The following is a 13,042-nucleotide window of genomic DNA, read 5'->3' as shown; positions in this document are numbered from 1 at the left end:
CGGTACGGGTTCTAGAGTTATGGCCCCTGAAAGGGCCAGAATTAGCTATTTTGACCTTGTCTGCACAATAGCAGCTTCATTTATGATTTGAATTTAACCAAACTTGCACAAAACTTGTGTCACTATAAGATCTTGGTTCCTTCGTTGAACCAACCAGATCCCATAGTGGGTTCCAGAGTTATGGCCCCTGAAAGGGCCAAAATTAGCTTTTTGACCTTTTCTGCACAATAGCAGCTTCATTTATGATTTGATTTTAACCAAACTTGCACACAACTTGTTATCACCACTAGATCTTGTTTTTTTCTTCAACGGGCCCAATTCCATTATAGTTTCCAGAGTTATGGCCCCTGATAGGACCAGAATTAGCTATTTTGACCTTGTCTGCACAATAGCAGCTTCATTTATGATTTGAATTTAATCAAACTTGCACAAAACTTATGTCACCTTAAGGTCTTGGTTCCTTTCTTGAACCAGATTCCATTATGGGTTCCAGAGTTATGGCCCCTGAAAGGGCCAAAATTAGCTATTTTGACCATGTCTGCACAATAGCAGCTTCATTTATGATTTGATTTAAACCAAACTTGCACACAACTTGTATCACCATAAGATCTTGATTCCTTTTTATTCGCCCGAAGGGACATATTAAGTTACCCCGCCTGGGTGTCCTTTCTGTCTGTATGTCTGTTGGTTAGCAATTTCCCCCACTGTAAACTCTTGAACCCCTTGAAGGTTTTCAAAAACCTGACACAAAGTTCACCTCATCGAAACAGTGTGCAGAGCGCATGTTCGTATGACTCACTTCAAGGTCAAGGTCACACTTAGGGGTCAAAGGCATATGACTTTGTTTTGTGTGTAAATTGCCCCTGCATTTGCGTCGATTGCAGTGCTTAATTTGGCAGATCCTTGTTCACTTACAATAATTTTTTTTAATTACTTCCCTTTTATGTTACAATAAATACTTATTTTAAGAAACTTTTTTATTATTGGCCGTAGGGTAAAACCGAGACCACTTTCCTGTGGTGGTACAACATGGATGGTACCTCCAATTTTTAGGTGTATTTTGACATATCTGTACCTTGAAAGAATTTTTTTTTAATTTTGGTTAAATTCTTCCTTTTTTGTTGTTCCTGTCCTTGGACTTAGTTTTTTTTTCTGAGGACTAAGATTTATTTTAATTTCTTCCCCTTTGTTGTTCCTGTCCTTTGGGCTCATCAGTCAAAATTTTGCTCCTTACCCTCCTCTGAGGTAATCCTTCAGGCATAAAACTACTGGCCTGATTTGAAAAAAAAATTTTATTTGAAAAACTTTAAGAAAATTTCAACTATATTTTCTCATAATTCTTTTGATTGATCTTGATTATGATTTTTTTGACCTTCTTGTCCTTAAGTGCAATGATAACAGGTGAGCGATATAGGGCCATTTTGGCCCTCTTGTTAGCTCACCTGTCACAAAGTGACAAGGTGAGCTTTTGTGATCGCGCTGCGTCCGTCATCCGTCCGTCCTTAAACTTTTGCTTGTGACCACTCTAGAGGTCACATTTTTAATGGGATCTTTATGAAAGTTGGTCAGAATGTTCACCTTGATGATATTTAGGTCAAGTTCGAAACTGGGTCACGTGCCTTCAAAAACTAGGTCAGTAGGTCTAAAAATAGAAAAACCTTGTGACCTCTCTAGAATCCATATTTTTCAAAAGATCTTCATGAAAGTTGGGCTGAATGTTCACCTTGATGATATCTAGGTCAAGTTCGAAACTGGGTCACGTGCCTTCAAAAACTAGGTCAGTGGGTCAGATAATAGAAAATCCTTGTGACCTCTGGAGGTCATATTTTTCATAGGATCTGCATGAAAATTGGTCAAAATGTTCATCTTGATATCTAGGTCAAGTTTAAACTGGGTCACGTCCGGTCCTAAACTATGGTGGGGCGGATAGCTCAAGGTTCGCACACTGGCCTTCCAATCCTGAGGTCTGGGTTTGTCCCCGGCAGCTACTCGGAATTTTTCAGAAACTTTTTTTCAGTGTTTCCCCACCCAACTAGAGGTGAAACTGGTCAGGAACCCAGGCAATCCTGCGTGTATCAGTGCTATCCCACGGGCACTTAAAGAAATAGGCTGTCTGTTCAAAATGAGCTAGGCTAAGTTAGCCGGAAACAAGCCTGTATCTGATTTCTGATCTCTCTGTCGTGGGGGCTTTGTCTCAACTCTGTCCTCTGGTCAGATTGCTCCTGTGTCTGTACTAGTAGAGGATGAATTATGGCGCGCCTGTGTGGGGCGCATTTGAACTATGTAAAGCGCCTTTGAACGTGAAATGCCTCATGAAAAGGGCGCTATATAAATTTTGGTATAATAAAAATAATAAAATAATAAAAATAAAATAACTAAGGTCACTAGGTCAAAAATAGAAAAACCTTGTGACCCTGTAGAGGCCGTATTTTTATTGGATTCTGAAATGAAAATTGATCAGAATTTTTACCCTTGATGAAATCTAGGTCAAGTTTGAAACCGGGGTCAACTGCCGTCAAAACAATGGGTCAGGGGTCAAATAATAGAAAATCCTTGTGACCTCCCTAGAGGTCATATTTTTCATGGGATCTGCATAAAAATTTGGTCAGAATGTTCACTTGAGATATTAGGTCAGGTTCGAAACTGGGTCGTCTGATCCAAAACAAAGGTCAGTAGTCAAATAATAAAAAAAACCTGTGACCTCTGTAGAGGCCATATTTTTCATGGGACTGCATGAAAATTGGTCAGAATGTTCATCTTGATGATATCTAGGTCAAGTTCAAAAATTGGTCAACTGCGGTCCAAAACTAGGTTGGTAGGTCTAAAAATAGAAAATTTCTTGTGACCTCCCAAAGGGGCCATATTTTACATTGGATTTTCCCATGAAAATTGGTCAGAATGTTTAACCTAAATGATACCAAAAGTCAAGTTTGAAACGGGGTTCTTGTGCGGTCCAAAACTGGGTCATTAGGTCAAATAATAGAAAAACCTTGTGACCTCTCTGAGTCAATATTTTCATGGGATCTGTAAAAAATTTGGTCAGAATGTTCATCTTGAGATATGTAGTTTAAGTCGAAACTGGGTCAACCCTGCGGTCAAAAACTAGGGTCAGTAAGTCAAATAATAGAAAAACCTTGTGACTTTTGTAGAGGCCATATTTTTCATGGGATCTGCATGAAAATTGGTCAGAATGTTCATCTTGATAATATCTGGGCCCAAAGTTTGAAACTGGGTCACATGCGGTCAAAAACTAGGTCAGAAGGTCAAATAATAGAAAACCTGTGACCACTCTAAGGGCCCAAATAGTTTTTCATTGGGATCTGTATGAAAGTGGTCTGAAATGTTCATATTGATGATAGCTGGGTCAAGTTTGAAACCGGGTCAGCTGCGATCAAAAACTAGGTCACTAGTCCTCAACATAGAAAGACCTTTTGACCCTCTAGAGGCCAAATATTTTCAATGGATCTTCATGAAAATTGGGTCAGAATTTTTATCTTGATGATATCTAGGTCAAGTTCAGAAGTGGGTCACAGACCCTCAAAAACTAGGTCACTATGTCAAATAATAAAAAAAAAAAACCGACGTCAAACTCAGTTCATTGTGGGGGCAGGTGAGCGATTCAGGACCATCATGGTCTTCTTGTTTTAAAATAATGATTTTAATGGACCAGTCCTGACAGGAGATATATCTCTCACGGCAATGTCACAGACACTTGGGGTCAAGACCACCCCCTGCCACCCACCCCATTCTCCTCCGCCCCTGCCTAAGTTTAGCGAATATTTTTTAGCATTGAGTATATGTGATGATCATAAAACGCATTTTGTAACATTTCAGCTTGTTTTAAAAAATATGCATTTTTACTATCAATTCTCTTAATACATGAAGATTTGCAACAGTGAAACTTACACTGGGAACACTTGCTTGCTGCTTGAACCCCCGCTTTGTACTGTGCGTATCATAAACCGGGTACAAAAAATAATACACTTACGACTGTGTTATACCGGATCATCACTTCCTACGATAAAAATCCAAGTTTGGTACCCTCGTACGCTATTTGCAGTGCAAAGCAGGGATCTATTCGCAGGGAAGTGTGTCATACAAGTAAGATTGATTGATTCATGATAATTACTGATTTTCACATCGTAACCCAAACATCCATTGTCAGGACCGGTGTCATTTGACAGAATGGTTACCAGATCGTAGATTGACACCAGGGATTCATAGGTAGGTGTTAATTAAGAAGCTAAATTGACTATTGTTTTCCAGTGTCAGTTTCACTGTTGCAAATCTTCATGTGTTAAGAGAATTGATGGTAAAAAATGCATTTTTAAAAACGCTGAAATGTTACAAAATGCATTTTATGATCGTCACATATGCTCAATACATGTCAAAATGCTAAAACATATTCGCTAAATTTAGGCAGGGGCTGGTGAGAGTGGGGTGGGTGGGGTGGTCCTAACCCCAAGTGTTTGTGGGCAATGTGGGGGCTTCTAGACTAGACCAAGTGCTGAAGGGTATTGACTTTGAATATTTTGCCCCTCGTGACTGTGGATTCATGAATCGTTCCTTTGAATGTAGAACTCTTTCATGTGTGGAAGTTCACCCTAGGTGCCAACCTGTGCTTGAAATAATGCCGAAGGAAACCTGGGGTTTTCCCTAACATAAAAAAGCCGGATAGTCACCATATGCCCTAAATTTGTGACTGTGAGACAAACAGCCATTACAATATAGCATTTCTCTGCTTTTTGTCAGAAATTTTCTGAAGAAAAATGAATGAGAAGTGAAAGAAATGTGCAGTTAGGCGTTAAACAACCTGCTGAGAAAATATGGCTTTCTTAAAATTTGTTATAGATTTTAATTTGTAGAATAGAAACTTTGGTGAAAACTTTGAGTCTGGTGGGAATGAAATTTGATGGTTTTTGACAAACTGCTGTTTCATGTTGATATGAATTTTAGGAGATAAAATGAATGTGAATTTTCTTTTTTTCCTTTGAATTTTCTGGATTGACACAAACATAAAATTCTCCACAAAAATTAGTGACTTAAAAGTAACTTGCATGAATTTTTGCAAAACACAAGATAGTGTTTCTAAAGGGGTATGGTGAACAATATCAATCATCAAGGGGACTCTCACTGGTGGTCTAGCGGTTAACTTATAAGGTGTCAGTCGCTCATCCTAGAGGTTTTGGGCTGAAGCCCCACTAGGGACACAACCTTGCCTTCTTGTATGATGTCAGTACTAGTTTTTCTAGGAAGACTTTAAGCAGGCTTGAGAGTGATATAAATAAATTCCAAGCTTCATCTCAGTTGAACCAATATATAAATTTAAAAAAAATCAACATAACCAAAGTTGTAACAAAAATGCAGTACTGATGCCAGTTTTCCTTTTTAGCTCACCAGAGCACAAAGTGCTCAAGGTGAGCTATTGTGACCAGTCATTGTCCGGCGTGCATCGGTGTGCGTCATCAGTTGTCCGTCGTCCGTCAACATTTGCCTTGTGAACACTCTAAAGGCCACATTTGTGACCCAGTCTTTATGAAACTTGGTCAGAATGTTTGTTTTGATGATCTCTAGGTCAGGTTCGAAACTGGGTCATGTGTGATCAAAAACTAGGTCAGTAGGTCGGATCGAAGGAAAAGCTTGTGAACACCCTAGAGACCACATTTTTGACTCTTTATGAAACTTGGTCAGAATGTAATTCTTGATGATCTCTAGGTGTATTTCGAAACTGGGTCATGTGGGGTCAAAAACAAGGTAGTAGGTCAAATCAAAGGAAAAGCTTGTGAACACTCCAGAGACCACATTTGTGACCCAATCTTTATGAAACTTGGTCAGAATGTAAGTCTTGATGATCTCTAGGTCAGATTCGAAACTGGGTCATGTGGGTTCAAAAACTAGGTCAGTAGGTCATATCAAAAGTAAAGCTTGTGAACACTCTAGAGACCACATTTTTTACCTAAAACTTTATGAACCTAGTCAGAATGTTGGTCTTGGTGATCTCTAGGACCAATTCGAAACCTCGGTCATGTGGGGTCCAAAAACTAGGTCCCAATCAGATCAAAGGAAATTGTGAACACTCTAGAGACCACATTGTGACCCAATCTTTATGAATCTTGGAGAATGTTGGCTTGATATCCAGGTCAATTCAAAACTCGGTCATTTTGGGATCAAAAACTAGGTCAGTAAATCAGAATCAAAGGGAAGAGCTTGTGAACACTCTTAGAGTTCACATTTGTGCCCCAATCTTTATGAAACTTGATCAGAATGTAATTCTTGATGATCTTTAGGTCAAGTTTGAATCTGGGTCATTTTGGGTCAAAAACTAGGTCAGTAGGTCAGATCAATGGAAAAGCTTGTGAACACTCTAGAGACCATATTTTTGACCCAATCTTTATGAAACTTGGTCAGAATGTTAGTCTTGATGATGTCTAGGTCAAGTTCGAAACTGGGTCATGTTGGGTTAAAAACTAGGTCACCTGGTCAAATCAAAGGAAAAGCTTGTGATCACTCTAGAGGCCACAGTTGTGACCCAATATTTATGAAACTTAGCCAGAAAGTTTGGCTTGATGATTTCTAGGTCAAGTTTGAATCTGGATCATGTTGGGTCAAAAGCTAGGTCACCTGGTCAAATCAAAGGAAAAGCTTGTGAACACTTTAGAGGCCACAGTTGTGACTCAATCTTTATGAAACTGGGTCACAATGTATGTCTTAATCATTTCCAGGTCAGGTTTGAATCTGGGTCATGTGGGGTCAAAATCTAGGTCACTAGGTCAGATCAAAGGAAAATGTTTTCAACACTCTAGAGACCACAATTTAAGTTTGAAACTCATGAGAATTAGTCAGAATGTTTGTTTTGATATTCTGTAGGTCAGATTCAAATCTGGGTCATGTGGGGTCAAAAACAAGGTCACCCGGTCAAATCAGAGGAAAAGCTTGGGAACACCCTAGAGGCCACAGTTGTAACCAAATCTTTATGAAATTTAGTCAGAATGTTTGTCTTGATGATCTTTAGGTCAAGTTCAACTCCTGGTAATGTGGGGTTAAAAACTAGGTCAGTAGGCCAGATCAACTCTTGTAAGCAATATATAGGGCCATCGTGGCCCTCTTGTTACATTTGTTAGTGTCAATAACACATCTGGCATCAAATTATGTGAAATGAAGACATTCAAAATGTCAGCCACTCTGTGAAACAAGTTGCTTTAAAATTAAATTGCAGTCTAAGGTATCAAGTTATAGAAAGTAAGAGCTACAGTGAAATTAGTGGAACTAATTTTGTAGCTCAAATTTTAGAATTAGATCTTAACCCTTTCCTTGCGAAATTTGTATAATGAACTTGTCCAACTTTCAATTTGGACTGTACCATTAACTGTTAAAAGGGGTGCTTATCAAAAAGATACAGACTGAATGGAGAACAGTGCAGATCTTGATCAGACTGCATAGATGTGCAGACTGATCATGATCTGCACAGGTCGCAAAGACAGAATCAGTCTTGTCCAGCATGATAATTATGTGTTAACTGCTAATATAAAGTACAATAAAAGGGAAGATGTTATAGATGTTATGCACACAGAGGTGTGCAATGGAAACTATGGGATGTGCCTTTAACCTTTAGCCTGCTGGTGGCAAGTGATTTTGCCTTTGCGACCAGTGCAGACCAAAATCAGCCTGCACATCCTTGCAGGCTGATCATGGTCTGCACTGTTCGCTTTTCAGTCTGTAAATTTTCAGAGAACACCCCTTTGAATAATAAATGGTACTGCCCAAATTGAATGATGGACCAGTTCATTTTAGAAATTTGGCAGGGTAAAGGTTAAATCATAATTGTACCATGTGAGCTTGGTGAAGATGTTTTATCAGTTTGATTTGTTACAGGTGTATACACTCCGGAGAAGTTATCCGACATGAGTTGGACATTACTTTCGTTAGGCTGGCTCTACTTCTTCCATTTTGTTCCTCTCAACTATCTAGCTGTGGTATGTATAATATCTATATAAAGCAAATCACTGGCATTTCATGATTTTCTTAGGTGTCTTTAAACAGCCCGACCCTATTTTCTACCGCTAACCCGATAACCCAAAAGTTTCTAATTGTGAAAAAAATCACTTAAAGAAATTGTGGGGTCAGGGAAGGAAAGGGTTTGTAGTGGCAAGAGGGACCACTTTGTCTAATTGGTTAAGATTGCTTACCCCTCACCTATGTGGGTTTGTGCCCTGCTCAGGTCATCTATTCAGGAAGTCATTCAGCAGGCTTGTTGACGGTCTATGGTTCTTATCAGGTGCTCACCCGTGCCTGAAATTATTATGGGATTATAGAACTTTTGGTATTTGTGTTGCACACTTGTTTGGCTCTTAATTTTCTTGTTTCACAATAAGTATTGGCTCAAAGAAAAATTCTCCATTGATTAATTATAGATAGTGTGAAAGTTGCCGATTTATCTGTTACTTGCAAACAGGCATACTGGGATATTTCTTCTTTATGTTACCATTTCTATAACATTTGTTTTCAATAAATGTGCCGTGCCATGGGAAAACCAACAAGTTTGGGGGTGCGACCAGCATGGATCCAGACCCCTGCGCATCCGCGCAGTCTGGTCAGGCCCATGCAGTTCGCTTTAAAGCTAATTTGGGAATTGGGAGAAACTTGTTAGCGAAAATGGATCTACAGACTGCGCAGATGTGCGGGAGGTGCTGGGTCCATGCTGCGCACACCCACTATGTTGGTTTTCCCATGGCATGGCTCAAATGTTATCTAAAATTGTTCATTTATATGTAATGTAATGAATAACACTTGCATCTTTGCCCATATACATACAGTTTATAAACGTGGAAGTCAAACAGAAGGTGCCTGGTGCACCGCAGCTTAGTGGGTGGATCTGCTTAGCTCGTTACAGAGAGTGCTGATCAGCTGATGGCAAGGTCATGAGTTCAATCCAGAGGCAATGTCTATTTTCTCCGAGACAATTAATAAAAGATGTTCTGGCTAAAATCATTTGTCCTCCAACTCTTATTCATGTCAAGTGTTTACTTTTATATGAATGGGTGGATATTCAAGTAACACGGCACAAATATTCAACATAACTAGACAATGCATTGTTTGCATGACTCGTGGTTATCCCTGAAGCTTAAAGGTCAAGGTCACCCTGAAAAGTCTGTAACTTGTATATGAACAAATGAATATTTGTGTTGAGGATAAGACCAGAAAATTTTACTATTTTTTCTTGTTCCATCTATAACTTTTATATTTTTATGCTCATAGATGAATATTCAGATAACTTAGCACAAACATTTATCTTGGTAATACAATGTGTCAAATGCAAGACTTAGTCAAAAAAATTTTCACTGTAACAACTTGATGTATTTCAATCAGGTAAATGTGAAATAAAGATATACGGTCATATTTCTTTTCTAGTCCACTGGGTCAGACCCAGGGGGCACATGTCCCTACCCCTCAACCAACCCTCCACCCCCCAGTCGGCTGAGAAGTGACCTATACTCCACCTGTACCTATCCCCACTAGACACTGTGAGCCTCACTGATGACACCTTTGTTCTAAACTGGTGCCCCATAACCAAAGTATTATCTGGATTGGGGCCTGATCGATAACATCAAGTGTATATATATTCTGCTATCAAAGTGTCATTATTGACTCACACTTCTAAGTCCTTACTTCACATAATGGGGACATCCACTTCTTTTGGACATGTGTCCAGTTTTTAGCTCACCTGTCACATAGTGACAGGGTGAGCTTTTGTGATCGCCCATCGTCCGTCCGTCCGTCCGTCCGTCTCCGTCCACAATTTCTGTCTGCACGATGTGGTTTCATTTATGATTTTATTTATCCAAACTTGCACACCAACTTGTATCACCCCTAAGATCTTGGTTCCTTTCTTGAACTGGCCAGAACCCCATTATGGGTTCCAGAGTTTATGGCCCCTGAAAGGGCCAAAATTAGCTATTTTGACCTTGTCTGCACAATAACAGCTTCATTTATGATTTGATTTTTACTAAACTTACACACAACTTGTGCCACCATAAGATCTTGGTTGCTTTCTTGAACTGGCCAGATTCCATTATGGGTTCCAGAGTTATGGCCCCTGAAAGTGCGAAAAATAGCTATTTTGACCTTGTCTGCACAATAGCAGCTTCATTTATGATTTGATTTTAACCAAACTTGCACAAAACTTGTGTCACCATAAGATCCTGGTTCCTTTCTTGAAACAGCCAGATTCCTTTATGTATTTCAGAGTTATGGCCCCTAATAGGGCCAGAATTAGCAATTTTGACCTTGTCTGCACAATAGCAGCTTCATTTATGATTTGAATTTAATCAAATTTGCACAAAACTTGTGTCACGATAAGATCTTGGTTCCTTTCTTGAACCGGCCAGATCTCCTAATGGGTTTCAGAGTTATGGCCCCTGAAAGGGCCAAAATTAGCTATTTTGACCTTGTCTGCACAATAGCAGCTTCATTTATGATTTTATTTTAACCAAACTTGCACAAAACTTGTATCACCACACGATCTTGGTTCTTTTCTTGAACTGGCCAGATTCCATTATGGGTTGCAGAGTTATGGCCCCTGAAAGGGCCAGAATTAGCTATTTTGACCTTGTCTGCACAATAGCAGCTTCATTTATGATTTGATTTTAACCAAACTTGCACACAACTTGTATCACCATAAGATCTCGATTTCTTTTTATATGCCCGAAGGGATGTTTTATGTTATCGCCTCGATGTCCATCTGTCTGTCTGTCTGTTGGTTAGCAATTTCCCTTCCACTCTGTAACTCTTGAACCCCTTGAAGGATTTCAAAGAAACCTGACACAAATGTTCACCTTATCAAAACGATGTGCAGAGCGCATGTTTCCGATGACTCACTTCAAGGTCAAGGTCACGCTTAGGGGTCAAAGGTCATATGACTTTTTTTTGTGTGTATATTACTCTGCATTTGCATTGCATTGCAGTGCTTTTGTTTTTATTTGGCAGATCCTTCTTTTGTACACTTACAATAATTTTTTTGAATTACTTCCCTTTTATGTTACTATAAATAGCTTATTTCGTAACTTTTTTATTATTAGCCGTAGGGAAAAACCAAGACACTTTTCTGTGGTACAACATGGATGATACCCCCAACTTTTAGGTGTATTTTGACATATCTGTACCTTTAAGAAAATTTCAACTATATTTTCTCATGATTCTTTTGATTGATCTTGATTATGATTTTTGACCTTCTTGTCCTTAAGTGCAGTGATAACAGGTGAGTGATATAGGGCCATTATAGCCCTCTTGTTATCTTGTTTTGTCAGAAATATAAATCAATTCCTGTATACATATTGTTTGTATATTTCAGTTATCCCAGGTTAACCTGAACAACATGCTCTGTCCAGCGGTCTCGGATCCCTTCTACGGTCGACTTTATCGTATTTGTGGAATGATACACCAGGTTTTGCTCATACCACTGATTGGAAAGTTTATTGTATGGACATCATTTAAATTCAAGCTTACAAAACCAAATGATAGATATGAAGTGAAAGTTTTTGTGAAAGAATCGGGTCATAACTCTGATAATATACCCATAGAGGAAAGTGACACAACAAGCAATAAAAGTGACTGTAATGTGAAACATAGAAATGGAATGTTAACAAGTCATGTGACAGAAAATAGATCCAGGCATGAGCAGTCAGACAAGGAGAAAAATGGGTACTCGAAACAAATGTAGGAATTTACGTAAGAACTTTTCAGGAATACTGACAGAATCACCATTGATTGTAATCTACGGAAGAATTTACAAATGAATTACATTGTAAATTTCTTGTGTTAATTTATTCACAAAGGTAACAATGCAGGGCTCCAGATAAGATGCGTATTAGCGTAAATTATGCTTTGAAATAATGCATATACATATGTCTGATAATTTTTAAGCGTACAAAAACGTATAAGAAAATACAGAAACGCCCACAATAACTTTTTACCAGCGTAAATAAAATCTGAATCATCTAAATGCTTTATGTAACAGAGCACGGTCGGGATTAAAATTCCCCCCACATAGAACGTAACACACGCATTGAAAGGTACTCTAAAAATACCTAAGATAAAAATAAATTATACACTCAATGAGTGCGTAAATCAAATACTTGGGAAACAATATTGATGGTACGGTAGTGTATTTTAAAGCGGTGTTGATATAAAATATCAACTTCCAGTGTGGAGTAAACAAAAAATGTCTCTTTCTAAGAATGTAAAAAGTGAACAAACACTCTATACATTTTTAAACCAGCAAAGATGATCCCCAAAACATATTTAAAGGTATATTGAATATTCTTTTGGATTCAGTAGCGAGTGTTTTAAGCAAAAGCAAGTCAAGGGAGAATAAGAGCAAAAACTTGAATGCCGAATTGAAACTGAACTGCAAACAAAGTCATGGGTGTTACACATTACTCCTAGTAAATTTCGGATTTTACCATTTTACTCATTCACAGAAATTATGATGAGTAAATACTCATAGGCCAAAAAAATATCTGGAACCGTGTTTAAACAATTTCACTGATAACATTTTTTACCTCTACTGGACACTTTAAAACTCAAGTACTCGGTAGTTTTGTATTTTTTCCATTTTTTTCCCTTTTAAGCTGATGTAAATATTATGTATTCATAAGTCAGTTTTTGTTGTCATTTGTTTGTCATAGATTTTAAGTATAAATATAATGGATTTTGTCTTTGATGTCAGATTAGTAAGCGATCAATGTTCAGTTTAAAATTACTCTGTCTAACATCCTCATGAATATGTTTCCAGTATGAAATTAAAGGAAATGTTTTGCATTAGCACAAACTTATTAATTCATGTCATATATCAATTAAAGATATACTCCATGAGTGTATTTATTTTTAAATTTCACTATACACAATTATAAATATGTATGTACCAAAATTAATATTCAGATTTATGAATTAGCAAATGATGTAAGCAGATTAATGAGTTTCTGTTGTTGTTGTTGTTTTTTTTTTCCAATGAATTTAGCACAGCTTATGAAGTTTGTGGCAAGTA

General features: G+C 38.1%; 1 protein-coding gene across 1 annotated transcript in view; it reads left to right on the top strand.

Annotated features, from left to right (window-relative positions):
• Positions 1–12,031, top strand: part of LOC123554452 (transmembrane protein 164-like) — a 36,759-nt gene extending 24,728 nt beyond the window's left edge. The window contains exons 5-6 of the mRNA XM_045344616.2: positions 7,873–7,973; positions 11,348–12,031. Of these exons, the coding sequence (XP_045200551.2) occupies positions 7,873–7,973; positions 11,348–11,716 (470 nt within the window). The 3' untranslated portion in view covers positions 11,717–12,031. The remainder of the gene's footprint in view (positions 1–7,872; positions 7,974–11,347) is intronic.
• The last annotated feature ends 1,011 nt before the right edge of the window (positions 12,032–13,042 follow it).

Source organism: Mercenaria mercenaria, chromosome 7 (assembly GCF_021730395.1).
Source record: "Mercenaria mercenaria strain notata chromosome 7, MADL_Memer_1, whole genome shotgun sequence".
NCBI classification, from domain to species: Eukaryota; Metazoa; Mollusca; class Bivalvia; order Venerida; family Veneridae; genus Mercenaria; species Mercenaria mercenaria.
The sequence above is the reverse complement of the archived record's forward strand: the minus strand, read 5'-3'. Positions and strand labels throughout refer to the sequence as shown.